The sequence below is a fragment of the Phoca vitulina genome, unplaced genomic scaffold (assembly GCF_004348235.1).
Source record: "Phoca vitulina isolate PV1807 unplaced genomic scaffold, GSC_HSeal_1.0 scaffold52, whole genome shotgun sequence".
Taxonomy (NCBI): domain Eukaryota; kingdom Metazoa; phylum Chordata; class Mammalia; order Carnivora; family Phocidae; genus Phoca; species Phoca vitulina.
The window spans coordinates 6,120,287-6,136,902 of NW_022589755.1; the positions used below are offsets into that span (position 1 = coordinate 6,120,287).

The window sequence follows — 16,616 nt, forward strand, 5'->3', positions numbered from 1 at the left end:
GGCACTGAACCAGAGCAGAGAACCCAACAGACAAACCGCTGCTCTTGGGGCACCAGCACCCCAAGAAACTCTAGCATCTCAAATTGCTTATTTGCTCCCCAGGGCTTACTGTAGGTTGTCATTCTTATTTACTAATCTGTTTACTGGTTTTACATTTCTTCCCCCACACACCTCCTTCCACCCCTGCTAGACGGAACCCCATGAGCAGAGACTGCGGCCATCTTATTCAGTGCGTACCCCACTGCTATTTGTTGAACAAATGAATGTAAACTCCGTGTGAGCAGACTGTTTCCCTCAGCTCTGTATGGGGGTGCTTAGAACAAGGCCTGGCACATAGTGGGTGCTCAGAAATTATTTGTTCAATTCATGAAGGTAAGTCCCGAAAGGACAGGGACCACCTGTTTCTCTCCACTCTAGCCCTAGCTCCCAGAACAGCACCCGGCACATAGTAGGTGCTCAATAAATATGCATTGACTGAATGAATGTAAGACCCAGGGGTACAAGGCAGAGACCTCTGTTTTTCTAGACTCTCTCCCTAGCTTCGAGAACCCTGCCTGGCACATAGTAGGTGCTCAGCAAACATGTGCCTCCCCCACCGCCTCTCTGACCCCGCCCTTAGCTGGGGGGTGGGGCCGGCCAGCGTCCTTCTGTGACGTCACAAAGGCTCTCCCATGCCTCTGGCCTCAGCCCTCTTGCTGCTGTTGGTCCTGAGCGCCCACGGAGGCTGGGGCTGCCTGCAGTGTGACCACTCGGTGCAGGAGACCCTGAGGCAGCTGCGCTTCGCCCTCCTCCCCGAGCGCTTCCATCCGGAGCAGCTGCAGGCGCGTGCCCGGGCCGTGCTGCTGGGCATGGAGGGGCCTTTCTTCCGGGACTACGCTCTGAACGCGTTTGTGGGGAAAGTGGGTGCGTGCTGGAGAGGGGAGGGTTCCTGGCACTGCGGGGGGCTGGGGGAGGGGGAGGGACCCGTGGGGTTGCCCGAGGCTGGGTGGGAGACAGACGCTTTGGGGACTGCGTTCCCAAGAGGGGAAGGTGGGACCATTCCTGGAAGAAGATGGGGGTGTTCCCTGGCTCTCTGAGGGACCCACTGGAATTTCCTCCCCTCTTGCCCCCAGGGATAGATCACCTGGAACATGTGGTGTCCTTTATCAAGAACCAAACAAGCCACTTAATGGTTAATTCTCTAAGAGGTAGGAGCTAAGAGGGAAAGCCTTTTCCCAGCCCCCTTCTCGGTCCTCCCTTTCCATGAGTCCACCTCGCCACCCCTTGATATTAAAGACAAAACAAAACAAAACACATGCATATAGCCTTTAGTGTGTGTCTGGCAGGGTTCTAAGTGTTTTACTCAAAAAAGTCGAGGGACAGTTCATCACTGTGGGTACTACTGTGATCTGCCCTTTACAGGGCGGATGACTGAGGCTCAGGGGAGTTAGGTGACTTGTCCCAAGTACACAGCTCAGACATTATATTCCTAACCACCACTCCTGGGTGGCCCCAGGGAAGTTAGTCATTTGAGGGCCTTATGACGTTCCCCAGCAGAGGGCAGTAGAGGGCTCTGTGGATGTTTAACTTCTTTGTGCCTCAGTTTCCTCATCTGTAAAACGGGAATAATAGCACTCACCTCATGGGCACTGAGAAGTGTAAATGAGTTTGTGCATGTGCATTTAGAACAAAGCCAGGCAAACAGTAAGTGCTCAATAAATGTTAGCTATTAAGATTATGATGCTACCTGATTATGATGCTGATCCGGCCTCTGTGCCTAGAGCAGAGGTTGGCAAAATACAGCTGGGGGCCAAATCCTTTTGCCAGCCCCCTGTTTTTGTAAATAAAGTTTTATTAGAACAATAATAATTTACATATTGTCTACAGTCGCTTTTGCTCTACAAGGCAGAACTGAATAGTTGTGACAATGACCATCTAGCCCTCAAAGCTGAAAATATTTACCATCTGAACCTTAACAGACAAGGTTTAGAGCAGCAGGTCTCAACTCAGGCTGCACGTTCGAGTCCCCTGGAGAACTTCTCAAACATTCCAGAAGCCCAGGCAGCAGCCAAGTTAATCAGAATATCAGGTGTTGGGCCTGAACATCAGGAATTTTAAAGCTCTAGTGGGAAGCAGTAATTAAAGCTCTCACCTTTCAAAAAGGTGATTTTTGTATTTTGAAAAAAATTCAAATGGTTATAAAAGTTGCAGGAATAGTACAGTGAATCCCTATACACCATTTGTTCACATGTTAACACATGCCTTGTTTGTTCTGTGTGTGTGTGTGTGTGTGTGTGTGTGCCCTTTAAGAGTTAGTGATACTTCAACCCTAATTTCTTCAATGGGGGATCTCCCAAGAGCAACGAAGGGTATTTTCTTGCACAATGAGTGGAACTAGGAAGTTTAATGCAAACTCCATACTATCCAATATCCAGTCCTCGAATTTCTCCAATGGTCACAGTCATGACTTCCACCACTACTTTTCTTCCAATCTTTGATCTGCTCTGGGATCATGCATTTGTTTGTCTTTTATGACACTGACATTTTTGAAGAGCTCTGGCCAATCATTTTACCGACTATTATTATATCATTTAGGGGTCGGTCATGTTGGTGCCGAGAACCCAAGTGGCTGACTTAGCTGCTTGGTCTCCAGCCCCTCTGGAGGTCAAACCACTACCACATGGCCCAAGCCCCCAATAAAGAAAGACACTTTTTTTTTTTTTTTTGGTAGGCTCCATGCCCAACGTGGGGCTCAAACTCACGACCCCGAGATTGAGTCACATGCTCTACCAACCAAGCCAGCCAGGCACCCCCAGAAACATACTCTTTACAGGCAGGATATTCCAAGGACTTAGAGGAGCCAAACCTTTTTTTCAAAATGTGCAGGGTTTGGACAAGCCAGACCTGCTGAGTTAACGCTTTACTGCACAATATAAATGAGAACAAATACTATGGAGAAAATAACGCAGGGGCCAGGGGATAGGGGGTGCTAGGAGTAGGGTGGGGGCTGCAGTATAAAGTCAGGCAGCCAAGAGGGATGTCACTGACAAGTCAGCATGTGAGCAGACCTGAAGGATGGGGAGGAAGCCCCAGGAGGTAGAAGGCTGCAAGCAGGAAGAACAGCTAGTGCAAATCCTGAGATGGGCCTATGTTTGACATATTCACAGAACTTCAAGGAAGCCAGGGAGGCTGGAGTGGAGAGAGGGAGAGATGTGGAAGATGAGGTCCTAGAGGTCAGGGGCCTGGGATGGGTAGATGCGGTAGAGCCTTCCAGGCCATGGTGAGGACTTTTGGCTTCTATTCTGGGTCACATGGGAGGGCTCTGAGCAGAAGGGGGATATGGATGAGCTTACTGTGGTTCTAAGAGCATCCCTCTGGTTGCAGAGAAGAGATTTGGGCAGGACATGGGGGAGCCTGGCAGACCAGCAAGAAGCTGCCACAGTGGCCCAGGCAAGAGATGATCATGGCTGGAACCAGGGTGGTAGCAGGGGATGGGGTGAGAGGGAGATAGTAATCCTGGATCTAACTTGGATATATTTTTGTAAAGGTTTTATTTATATATTTGAGAGAGAGCACGAGAGGTGGGGAGGAGCAGAGGAAGAAGGAGAAGCAGAACCCCCTCTGAGCAGGGAGCCCAATGTGGGGCTCGATCCCAGGACCCTGAGACCATGACCTGAGCCGAAGGCAGACACTTATCCGACTGAGCCACCCAGGCGCCCTATCTTGGATATTGACAGATAGGTTTTGTTCATATAACATGCATGTTGACAGACTGCATGCAGGATGTGAGAAAAAGGAGTCAAAGCACCAAGGACTGCGCTGAACAATTAGAATCAGGCACCTCCCATCTCCTAAGGTGTAGAAGACTCAGGGGTTGGGAGTAGGCTTGGAGGAGTCTATCAGGGTTCAGCTTTGGACTTACTGAGTATAAGGTGCCCATCCAAGTGGAGTTCCTAAGTGGGGTATTTGGCTATATGCATCTGGACTTCAGTGAGCAATCTAGGCTAGGGAGATCAGTGTGGCGGGAACTGGTATACAGAGAAAAACACTGTCCATGGAAATATCATGTGAGGCATAAGCAGGAGTCACATGTAATTTTATACTCTCTAGTAGCCAGGTGTTTAAAAAGATACACAGAAGGGCCGCCTGGGTGGCTCAGTCATTAAGCGTCTGCCTTCGGCTCAGGTCATGATCCCAGGGTCCTGGGATTGAGCCCCGCATCTGGCTCCCTGCTCCACGGGAAGCCTGCTTCTCCCTCTCCCACTAGCCCCTGCTTGTGTTCCCTCTCTCGCGCTGTGTCTGTCAAATAAATAAGTAAAATCTTTTTTAGTAAAATAAATAAAAATAAAAAGATACACAGAAGCAGGTGAAATTAATTTTTATATATTTTATTTAGCCCAATACCTAAATGACCATTTTGACATGCAAGCAACATAAAAATTATTGAGGTTTTTTACAGTTATTTTATTCATACCATGTCTTCAAACTCCAGCATGCATTTTATACTAACGGCAAACCTCGATTCAGACTAGCCCATTTCGAGTACTCGGCAGCCATGCGGGCTGGTGGCTGCCATATTGGACAGTGCAGGTCTAGGTAATATACAAAGCCATGAAGCTGGATGAAATCAGCTGGATGAAGGAGTGAGTGTAGACAGAGTGGAGAGGAGAGCAGGTCAGAGGAAAGGAAAGGAGAGGTGACCAAGTCCATTCTACTACTTACCAGATCAGAAAACTGAGGCCAGTGGAAGGTGGTTTGTCCTAGGGCCCCACAGTGGATCAGAAGGTAGATGCAAGACCTCCCAGGCCACAGATTTGCCCAGTGGACCTGAGTAATACCCAGTCTTGGTTACTCCTGGTGAATGAAAAGGGGTTTCCTCATCTCTTTGAAGCTGCAGATGGGGTGGGCTTGCTGGGTGCCTCCCACCCCACAAGGATCTCTCTCTCTCTTTCTCTTTCTCTCTCTCCTCAGATGGGCCTCTGCTGGAGGAGCTGGTGGCTGTCAGGGAGAGAGTGATCAAGGAACTCAAGAAAGTTTTAAAATCGTATGAACTGAAAGGTGCAGCATCTCTCTCCATCAAGCCCCTTCCCCCCTCCCCCATTATCACTTCATCCCCTTCTCCCACTTTCTCTCCCAGACTCCTTGCTCACCTCCCCTGTGACTCAGCCTTCTCTGCCTCTCCCCAATATTCCCTGCTCTCGTTTCCAGATTCACTTCTCCCTCCCCTGGTCCCTTCCCATTAAATTCTCAAATTGCTGTCCCGACTTAACTCACTTCAGCTCTTTTCTCTTGCAGCCTGCCATCGCAAAATTTGCCGTGAGTCCTGGATTTATTTTCTGTCCCTCCCTTCTCTACCCCTCCGCACCTCTTTACCCTATCTCCCCCAAATCAAGCCCCGCTATCACCTACTCTATCTGGTGGTTCCTCCTCCCCAAAGCTATAGTATCTAAGGATATCTGAGTTTTGAGGGCTTATGGAAGTGGTTGCAACCTGCAAAAAAGTATTTTGGGGGGATGTTAGGATGGGATAAGCGGGTCACAGTAACCAATAAACCCCACGTCTCAGTGGTTTAACAAAAGATTTATTTCTCTCTTACCCAAATTCCTTTGAGAGTTGAACTTTTCTTTTTTAAAAGATTTTATTTATTTGCCAGAGAGAGGGAGAGCACAAGCAGGGAGAGCAGCAGGCCAAGGGAGAGGCAGGGATCATGACCTGAGCTGAAGGTAGACGCTTAACCGACTGAGCTACCCAGGCATTCCGAGAGTTGAACTTTTCTTCCAAGCGGTAGCCCAGGGATATAGGCTGCACCTATGTTGTGGCTTCTAAGCTAACTTCAGAAGGGAGAGACAATAGGGAAAACTCCTATGGGAACTTGTTTGTCCTGGCTGGGGAATTGACCGCATCCCTCAGCCGCATCCCACTTTCCATTGGCCAGAACTCTGGTCACATGGTTGCAACCTACTGCAAAGGAGCCTGGGAAATGTAGTCTTTTTGTGTGGCCGGAAGAGGCGGAGACAGATGAGTGAGCATCTAGCCACACTGTTATGTACAGGGGGATGCAAAACAGGAATATAGAAATGAAAGCATCCTGTTTGTAGACATTTAAGAAAATATTTGTTTAATTAATTAAATGTCTACAAACAAATGTTGGTCAACTGGACAACTGCAACTCAATTCAACTCTTCAATGATTATATAAAAATTTTTATTTTTTTTTTAAGATTTCATTTATTTATTTGAGAGAGAGCGTGAGCACGAGTTGGGGGGGAAGGACAGAGGTAGAAGCAGACCCCTTGCTGAGCAGGGAGCCGATGCGGGACTCAATCCTGGGACTCCAGGATCATGACCTGAGCCGAAGGCAGACACTCAACCGACTGAGCCACCCAGGCGCCCTCAAAATTTTTATTTTATTTTTAAGATTTTATTTTTAAGTAATCTCTACACCCAATGTGGGGCTTAAGCTTACAACCCCGAGATCAAGAGTCACACCCTCCATCGACTGAGCCAGCCAGGCACCCCTAAAAATTATTTTTAATGTGAATCAGTGCATTTTGCTCAGCTTCCTCTGCTGCACATGGGACCTCCAAATTCGGGAGGGCCAAGGAACTCTCCCTTCTCTTTCCCCTCTGCTTCCTGCCCCTTGCCAGACCTCTGATATCTGCCCTCATCGTACTTCTCCCTCCCCTCCTTTCCAGGCTTGCTAAAAGAAGAAGTCTTAGAGTGTTTACATTGCCAGAAGATCAGGCCCAGGTGTATCAAAAAAAAGTACTGTTTTGGTAAGCTCCTGGGGGTCAGGGGAAGACAGAGATGCGTGAGAGATGAAGACAGCCATGGGCGCCTGGGTGGCTCAGTTGGTTAAGCGACTGCCTTCGGCTCAGGTCATGATCCTGGAGTCCCGGGATCGAGTCCCGCATCGGGCTCCCTGCTCAGCGGGGGGTCTGCTTCTCCCTCTGACCCTCTTCCCGCTCGTGCTCTCTGTCTCTCATTCTCTCTCTCTCAAATAAATAAATAAATAAATAAAAAAAGACAGCCATGACCCAGCAGATAAGGGTTTTGAGATCTCCCACATATAACCTTGAATCCTGCACTTACCACTTGCTTACAGTGTGGCCCAGATGTTGTTCCACATTCTGAAATTTGCTTCCCGCCTACTGTTAAATGGGAAAACTCCTCTGTAACTTTAAAATGTCTCTAATACCAGAATGGCAGGTGCTAGAAAAACATTTTTCTTTTTCACCAGTGTCATACCTGGGGAGTCCAGAAGGATCTGCTGAATTCATTCACTCACTCATTCATTCATTCAGAGATTTTTTAAAAATATTTTTTAAATTTTAAATAATCTGTACACACAATGTGGGGCTCAAACCTACAACCCAAGATCAAGAGTTGCACGCATCACTGACCAAGCCAGCCAGGCGCCCCCAGAGATTTTTAAAGTGTATATCCTTATAGCAGTAAGAATAGTACAGTGAACCCCCATATATCCATCAAGATTGGATAGTCATGCTGTTCCCTCTCTCACACTGTTCCTCTCACTCCTTTATTTCAGTAAAGTCTTCAAGTTCACCTCCTCAAAGATGACTCCCTGATCACACTTTCTAAAGCAGCACTTTCTATCAAATTATGTTGACAATGGACATTCCTCCACATGTGCTTTACTTATTTATTGCCATGGTATTTTTTTTTTAAAGTAATCTCTCTATACCCAAACTGACAACTGCAAGATCAAGAGTCACATTCTCTGCCAACTGAGCCAGCCAGGCAGGCGCCCCATTGCCATGGTATTTTAAAAGAAATCAAGCATTGTGAGATTTCACCCATAAATAGTGTGTGCCTCTAAAAATAAGGACATTTCCTACGTAACCATAATGCCATTCTCACACCCAAAAAACCTAGCAACAAGTCTTCAATATCAAGTAATTCTAAATCCTTTTGCAACGTCCCTAATTGTCCCCAAAATAGCTTTCGCAGCTGATTCGTACAAACCAGGACCCAATGAAAGGACTTCTCATATAATTGAACTGTAGGGTTTTTTCCACTTTTTTTTTTAAATCTAGAAGAGTTTCTCTTATCACCTCCCCCCTCCTCCCCCAAGACAATGACTAGTTGCAAAGAGGATTTGTCCATTTGCTCCTTTAGGATGGTGGTTAAACTACCAGGTATTTCGAGTACCCCATTATGCCCCCAAACTGAGGATCAGCAGAATGGAAGACAGATGGCTCATATTGCCCACATTTTAATGGGGTGAAGGGTTAACTAGGGTTTCTCAACCTTGGCAATACTGACAGTTGGGGCTGGATAGTCTTTGTTATAAGGGCTGTCCTGCGTATTGTAGGATGGTTCAGCAGCACTCCTAGCCTCTACCCCACTAAATGCCAGTAGTATTCCCCTAGCCAAAGTCATGACAATCATTTCTAGTCTCCAGACCTTTCCAAATGACCCCTGGGGGGCAAAATTGTCCCCAGCTGAGAACCACTGTTAGACAATTACAGGAACGAATAAATGGATTGATTCCAGATTGCAAGTGTGCCCTAATGAAAACAAAACCGAAGAGTTTGAAAGAAAGTGCCTGGGGGTAAGGGAGGGGCGGTGCTAGTTTAGAGAGTGCAGATTGCAGGACCTCTTTAAAGAAGTGGTGTTTGAGATCTAGAGGAAGTGAGGGAGTAAGGAACAGTGTGAATGGCAGAGGGAACAGCAAGCGCAAGGACCCAACATGGTTGAGCAACGAGAGGGAGGCTAGTGTGGCCAGAGCCAAATGAATGAAGAAGGGTATAGTAGCTAGCTAGTCACATGGTGACCAGATTGTGCAGGGCCTGGGGGGCCGTGGTGAGGATTTAGGCTTTTAATCTGAATGAGAGGCGAGTTTAGGGAAAGCTCTGCGGGAAGAGGCACTGGAGAGGGCTTAGGTGTTTGACGAGCGCCCTCTGGCGGCCATGTGGGGAACTGTAGGGCCAGGAGAAGCGGAGAACCCCGGGGGGAGGAGCTTTGATAGGAGCCTGGACCAGGTCGATAGCCCAGGAGGTGGATCAGACGCTGGATACCTGCTGAAGGTGGAGCCAAGAGGCTCTGCTGACAGAATGAAAGAGTCGGGGGGAGGGGACGATTGGAAGATGCCAAATGGGACTCCCAAGGATCTTCAGGGTCCCCAGCTAAGATGCAGGTTGACTTTCGTCTTGTCTTGAGATTGTCAGAATTTTGCATTTCATGTTCATGGGCAGTCGAACGACCCACGTCCTCCTCCCACCACCTAGCCAACGAGTCGTATTTAGCACTGGGCTCTTCGCTGTCACTGGGGTGTGCTGGGTAGCCTGTCGGTGCCGCAAGGGCAGAGATGTTTGCCAGTGGGGTTCACGGAGGTATCCAGAGCACCTAAAACAGTGCCTGGGACACAGAATTTGAGGAATGGATGAATGCAGTCAGACCCCAGGAGAGGACAGGGGGGACAGGTAGGGAGGAGGGAGTGAGAGGCTGAGGTTGCTGGGTTGAGCAGGTGGGTGTGGGTGCCAGGCCAAGGAAGGGTGGTGACTTGGAAGTCAGGGTTGTCTCCCCCACCCCACCAGTTGACGGGCAGCCCCGCGTGGCCCTGCAGTACCAGAAGGAGGGGGAGAACCTGCAGAATGGTGGTGCTGTCATTGCTGTTTTTCTGGCTATTCTTGCCTTCGGGGTCATCGTGGCTTCGTGAGTCATCCCTGCCCTCTCCTGAGGCTCCCAAATGCCCCACCGGGCCCCACAAAAATGTCCCTGCCCTGTATCAGCCACGGTGTCATTTGGGAATCTCCTCCTCACTCACTTTGTCTCTGCCTCTCCTTCCTTCTCTCCATCTCTTCTTTTCCCAGCCCCCATCTCTGTCTGTCTGTCCATCTCTCCTTCTCTCTCACCTCCTCTTCTTCTCACCCCTGGACCACCTTATGTCTTTCCTGGGTCCTCAGCACTTTTGCCTCTCTGGGTCTCTTCCTCCATAAAGAAAAATACATTAAAAATTGTATTTCCTGCATGTGCTGGATGAAGACAGATGTCATCCGAGCTGAATTCATTATTATATATTATTCTTCACCATTGCCGTTATATTAATTTATTCTGTTCTGCTTTTCAAAGTGGTTAAAATGAAAACATTTCCATTGGGCCCCAAGCACTGAGCCCATGGTGCCGAGGGGAGAAGTGGACCTCACCCTCCTCTCTGCCTACCTGTCGCCCCCTCCAGCCCCTCTCCTCTTCCCTCCGGCCCCTTTTCTGTAGGTCTCTGCCTTCTCCACCTGCCCCTCACCCTCCTTTCCCAGCGCCTGGTGGTGAGTTAAATCAGCACTCAGCACAATGAATGTCTGCTCCCACTGTGAGCTTGTTCGGTCTGTGTCCCCTTCTCTCTCCCTCTCTCTGCCTCTCCCACTGGGCTTTCTCCTCCCCTCCCCTGTCCCAGTCTCAATCCTGCTGTCCCCCCCACCCTGCCTCCCAGGTTGAATCCCTCCCACCTCCCCTCTCTTTCTCCAGTACCTTCCCCACTGCTCTCTCCCCCTCCCCCATGTTCGAACCTCTCCCCCCTTTCTTCGCTAGGTCTTTATTTCTGTCTCGAATCTTGTTTCTCTCTCCCTAAGCCTCTTGCTCAAGGTTTGTCTTGCCCCTCTGTCTCTATGGCATCCTTGGTATTCCTTGGCTCATGGCTTCCCTCCGATCTCTGCCCACCCATCTCCCCTCTTCAGATGGCTTTTTCCTCCACATCTATGTCTTTGATCACCCTCTCCTTCTCCTATCAGGACACCAGTCTTTGAATGTAGGGTCCATCCTAAATCCCGAATGATCTCATCTTACCTTAACTTAATTACATCCGCAAAGACCCTATTTCCAAACAAGGTCACATTCACAGGTCCTGGGGATTAGGACTTGGATATATCTGGGGGGAGCGGGGGGGACACAGCTCAATTCAGCACACCTGCTTCTCTCTTTTCCTCATTTCCTTCTCCTTCTGTCTTTCCCTTCTCCATGAGTCTCTCGCCCTATGTCTGTGTCTTTCAGAGTCTCCTCCAGTCTTTCCCACTCTTTCTGTTTTCACATTTTACCCTCACTCCCAGTCCCAAATTTTCTCTCCTCCTCATTCATGTACCAACACTGATTGGCTGAGAACCCTGGAAATCTGCCCAGATACCCGTGATGTCACAGGCTGAACCAAATAAGGCTGATGATTGGAGAGAAGTGGGTTTTTTGGAGGGGGGGATGGTTGACCTGGAGGGACCTGAAGTTTTCTTTGTAACCTCCAGGCTTTTTCTCTCTGACCAGGGCTATTATGTACAGGCAAAACCGAAAACTCCTGCTGCAGTAGGGCGGTGGTGTGGGGGTCTGTAAGGGGAAAGGAAAAAAAGTTTAATAAAGTCCATGACAAATTCCTCAATGTCTCTGTCAGTTTCTGGAGGACCCTCCTCCCAGGTGGTGTCTAGCTCAGGATACCCAACTGGGTGCTCCTCAAGGGTTGGGACAAGGTCTCACTCATCTGTAGGTACCAGTTACCCTACATCAAAGTAGAAGTGATTTGAGCCTTCAAGAGTAATAGACAACCTACAATGAGAGCTTGAAAGGAGGAATGCATCCTCAAGGAGATAACACCATAGTGGGTCCCTCAAGGATGGTCTGGAAGAGGGACAGCAGTAGTCAACGCAGAGAATACACGTTCCCCTCCCTCTCTGAACTAAATTTTCACCCTCTGTGTTCCTGAATAGATTCAGATACATTTTCATGTAAATCTTTTGCTATCTGAACTCTTGCTACCTGCTAACCCCAAGTAAGAAAGCAAATAAATTTGGATAACATAGTATCCTTCTGTTTCTGAACTTGCTAGCAAAACTATTGCTATCTCATTCAGGATCTGGATAATGAAGATGTTTGGTGTGATGAGGGAACAGAGGGCAAGCTGGGGATAAAGCAGAAGCTGACACCCCCCCCCCACCATGGGGTATATGTGACATTCCTCAGGCACTCCTGGCTGCCCTAAAGGAAAAACAAATAGTTAACTTACAGAGATCACAATCCGACGACAAGATATGAGTCTCCCTCAGGTTACTTACAAAAGCAAGGGACGCCTGGGTGGCTCAGTCGTTAAGCGTCTGCCTTCAGCTCACGTCTTGATCCCAGGGTCCTGGGATCGAGTCCCACATCAGGTTCCCTGCTCAGCGGGGAGCCTGCTTCTCCCTCTCCCTCTGCCTGCCGCTCCCCTGCTTGTGCTCTCTCTGTCAAATAAATAAAATCTTTGAAAGAAAAAAAAAAGCCTTAGCAATAGCTTCCAGAAGGGAATGTAAACACAATTAAATGTCTTTACAACCTGCAGCCCACAGTCAGACACTTGAAGTGGGCAGTGTAATGTTCCTCCAGGAAGTTCCCTACTATTAATGCCTTACTAGAGGGGTAAACAACCTTAATCTGACAATGGCAAGGCCTCGGGTATCCTGTGAGTCTTCTTTAGCATATGAAAGTTATTTCAGAAATCTCCCTTTTTCCTTACCTCCCCCAACCCCATAGTATATAATCAGCCACCCCTCACAACCCCGGGGCAGCAGCTCTTTCTGCCCACGGGTCCTGTCCCCGGGCTTTAATGAACCACCATTTTGCACCAAAGATGTCTCAAGAATTCTTTCTTGGTCCTCGGCTCCGGACTCCACCGCACTGAACCTCGCCTATATTCCAAAACCCCATCAGTGGGAGGGATGGGCGTTGATAAGAAAAACCAAATTTAGGGCGCCTGGGTGGCTCAGTTGGTTAAGCGACTGCCTTCGGCTCAGGTCATGATCCTGGAGTCCCTGGATCGAGTCCCGCATCGGGCTCCCTGCTCGGCAGGGAGTCTGCTTCTCCCTCTGACCCTCCCCCTCTCATGTGCTTTCTCTCTCATTCTCTCTCTGTCAAATAAATAAATAAAAATCTTTAAAAAAAAAAAAAAAAAGAAAAAGAAAAACCAAATTTAGCTAAAGATTCGGTGCCCAGCACAAGGCTTGGCCCAGAGCAGGCTCTCAGTAAATATTTGTGGAATAAATGAGGATGGTAGTGTTGGCGGAAAGGGGAGGAAGCCTGCAAAAATGATACTGATCCATATACTGAGGGCCTTTAAATGCCAGGGAAAGGAGCTTGGTGGTTTTTCCAGGGTCTGGGATGGAAACCCCAAATATTGATGGGTCCAGGAAGATAAAGTGAACTGCAGGTCGCATCCACGGAGGATAGAAAGTAGTCAGCTCCATTCTATTGCGGTCGCGGTGAAATAACAGCCCAGTGTTTTCAGATCTTCAGAGTTCTCAAGAGAACCCAGAAATTCAGATTTTTTTAAATGTGAAATCTCTCCATAAGTAGTGCAGGCAACTAATTTTTTCGAATACTGAGGACCAACCCAAGACATGTTTTGCTATCATTGTGAAGTGACAGAGAAACATCTGGGGCTGAGTGTTGCTTATATTTTTTATGCTAGAGATTATTGGCAAATGAAATGTTAAGTGTAGCTAGAGCTCGCTAGATTCTCTAATTAACTACATTTCCCAGAATCCTCTCCCCCTGCAACTCCCCCGTTGCCATAGATACTACAGAGCCACTCTAGTTAAAGGTGGGGTGGGGCATGCACTCGAAGAGCCCGACTCCAGTCCTCCGTTGCCAAGATACCGGTTTGGGCACATGCGCAGTAAGGAGCCCTTGGATTAGGGCAGTTTGGAAGAGCAGAGGCTCCGACCCAGAGCAGTCTGGAAATGGTAGTCTCCAGGCTCCCCCACTCCCACTACCACGCAGGCGCCCTCCGAAGGCAACGGATGCTGTCGCCTCGGTGACGTCACTCCTGGCACGCATGACGTCACCCCCACCGAGCATGCTCGCTGGGAGGCGAGGCTACTGCAGACAAGTCAAAGATGCCGGACTTCACATTCACTTCTTTTTTTTTTTTTTTTTTTAAATATTTTATTTATTTATTTAACAGAGAGAGAGACAGCGAGAGAGGGAACACAAGCAGGGGGAGTGGGAGAGGGAGAAGCAGGCTCTCTGCTGAGCAGGGAGCCCGATGCGGGGCTCGATCCCAGGACCCCGGGACCATGACCCGAGCCGAAGGCAGACGCTTAACGACTGAGCCACGCAGGCGCCCCTCACATTCACTTCTTAAGCTGGTGTCCTGCCCCAAGCCCACTCTGGTGAGGCCTGGGGGTCGTAAGTTGGTGGCCCTAAAATGCTTTTTGCTTAGGTAGCAGTGTTGTTTTGGTTTCTTACATTTCTTCACGCTACAAGTCCAGCTACGCCCTTAACTTTCTGTGAATTTCCTGGGAGCAGTGCACAATAAAAGGATAATTAAATCGTGCAGAAATTATAGTGTGATGAATGCTCTCGGAGAGCGCAATCTGGGGCAGGAGAGACAGTTACAATAATTACAATACAGTTACTATAATATCAGCGCTAGGTTCGGGTGGAACCCCGGGAGGGAGTTGACTTACCAGCTCCAGCTGGGCTGGATGGGTATAGGGGAAACTTTCCCATAGGAATGGCTGTAAGAGCTGGTAGCAAGAAATGCAGTTTTCCAAGAGCAATAGAGAAAAAGAACGTTCCGGACAGAGGGAACAGCACATACGAAGGTCAAGAGGTGGGAAGTATTAATAACTTTTAAAAATAATATTTGAGGGGCGCCCGAGTGGCTCAGTCGTTAAGCGTCTGCCTTTGGCTCATGTCATGATCCCAGGGTCCTGGGATCGAGCCCCACATCGGGCTCCCTGCTCGGCGGGAAGCCTGCTTCTGCCTCTCCCACTCCCCCTGCTTGTGTTCCTGCTCTCGCTCTCTCTCTCTCTCTGTCAAGTAAGTAAATGAAATCTTTAAAAAAAATAAAAATAAAAATAATATTTGATGTCAATAATATTGATAGCAAACAGAAGGTGGTGTTTTCTGTAACATTCTGTTGTAATGGCTTTAGTTATAGCAACCTATTCAAATGTCATTTATTTGGGTATTTATTATCTCCTTATGTACAATGAGGAAACCGAGGTACAGAGAGGTTAATGACTTTCAGTGAATAAGTGGGATTAACCATTATGCTCTGTGGCCCTTGCTACAGGGTCCTACCTGTAAAGCACTGTGCCAATTGTCTTCTATAGAACATCAAATCCTATTGGAGCAGGGCCCTACCCTTTTGACCTCATTTAAGCTTAATTACTTCCCCAAATGCCCTATATCCAAATAAAGCCACATTGGGAGTTAGGGCTTCAACATAAGAATTTTGGGGGAAACAAACATTCAATCCATAGCACTCTTCCACATCCCACACTTGCATGCCAGCCACAAAGAGCTCCTTATATCTCTTTCTCTCCTCTAGGCTTCTGTACTCTGTTCCCTCTGCCTGGAACAGCCCACCTCATTCTCTGCCTTCACTGGTCACGTTTATGCCTCTTAGTCCATTGGTTCTTATCTTTCAAGCTACAGCCAAGATGAGACCTCCTCCGAAAGTCCTCCCTAATTGCCCAGAGTGGGTTGGAGGCCCTCATCTGTGCTCATACCTTGCCCTGGGCTATCCCCATCAAGCACACATATCACACTAGGGCCTAACTGCCTGTAACCATGTCTTTATCATGTACCCCAATCCTAGCAATAGTGATTGGTCCAAGGGGTGGGCCTAAGACCCAAGAAGGACCAATCAGGACCCTTCCCTGGGATTGCTATATGAATTCAGTTGCGACCATGCTACTTGCTTCAGCCAATGAGATTCAGTTGAAAGTGACATATGTCACTGAGCTCATTTAACTTGCATGACTACCCAATGAAGAAGGCATTGCTCCTGCATTTTAGAGACAAGGACACCTAGAAGGAGGATTTAAGTAACCCATACAAGACCCATAGCTAGTAGGACTAATGTAGGACAAGACCCATAGTAGCAGGACTAATGTCCTTATAAAAAGAGGAAGAGACACCAGAGCTCTCTCTCCACAGGCTCCTGTACCAAGGAAAAACCATGTGAGGATATATCGAGAAGGTGGCCATCTACAAGCAAGGAAGAGAGGTCTCACCGGAAATCAACCATGCTGGCTCCGGGATCTAGGACTTCCAGGCTCCAGAACTGTGAGAAATAAGTTTCTGTTGTTTAAGTCATTCAGTCTGTGGTATTTTGTTATGGCCACCTGAGCTGATTAAGAGAGAGTGTCATGAAGTGAAGCAAGGCAGGCTCCAGGCTCACAGGGCTTCAGGTACCAGGCTAAGGCCTGGACACTTTGCTGAGGGCAGTGCCAGCCAGAGGAAGGACTGGATCTGCTCTCGTGCAGAAAGACCATTCTGGGGGGGAGGGGGGTGCACCTGGGAGGTGCAGTCGGTTAAGCATCTGACTCTTGATTTTGGCTCAGGTCGTGACCTCATGGGTCATGAAATCGAGCCCTGTGTCAGGCTTTGTGCTCAGCACAGAGTCCACTTCTCTCCTTCTCTCTTTCCCCCTCCCCCATGCTCGTGCGTGTTCCCCAGCTAAAATAAATAAATAAATCTTTATAGAAAGAAAGAAAAAGAAAGAAAGAAAAAGAAGAGAAAGAAAGAAAGAAAGAGAAAGAAAAGAAAGAGGGAAAGAAAGAAAAAGAAAGAAAGAGAAAGAAAGAAAGGAAAGAAAGAAAGAAAGAAAAGAAAGGAAAGAAAGAAAGAAAGAAAGAAAGAAAGAAAGAAAGAAAGAAA

At 48.1% G+C, this 16,616-nt stretch overlaps 2 protein-coding genes across 2 annotated transcripts in view; both read left to right on the forward strand.

Moving 5' to 3' along the window:
• The first annotated feature begins 671 nt into the window (after positions 1-671).
• IZUMO2 (IZUMO family member 2) lies at positions 672-9,660 on the forward strand. Its single transcript, XM_032388941.1, has 6 exons — positions 672-903; positions 1,113-1,187; positions 4,951-5,037; positions 5,275-5,295; positions 6,674-6,754; positions 9,539-9,660. The coding sequence occupies exons 1-6, from the start codon at positions 672-674 to the stop codon at positions 9,658-9,660; spliced, it is 618 nt and encodes a 205-aa protein (XP_032244832.1).
• Positions 9,661-15,923: 6,263 nt separating this feature from the next.
• LOC116621934 (zinc finger protein 260-like) overlaps positions 15,924-16,616 on the forward strand; it is a 14,946-nt gene continuing 14,253 nt past the window's right edge. The window contains exon 1 of the mRNA XM_032387965.1: positions 15,924-16,022. Within this exon, the coding sequence (XP_032243856.1) occupies positions 15,983-16,022 (40 nt within the window). The 5' untranslated portion in view covers positions 15,924-15,982. The remainder of the gene's footprint in view (positions 16,023-16,616) is intronic.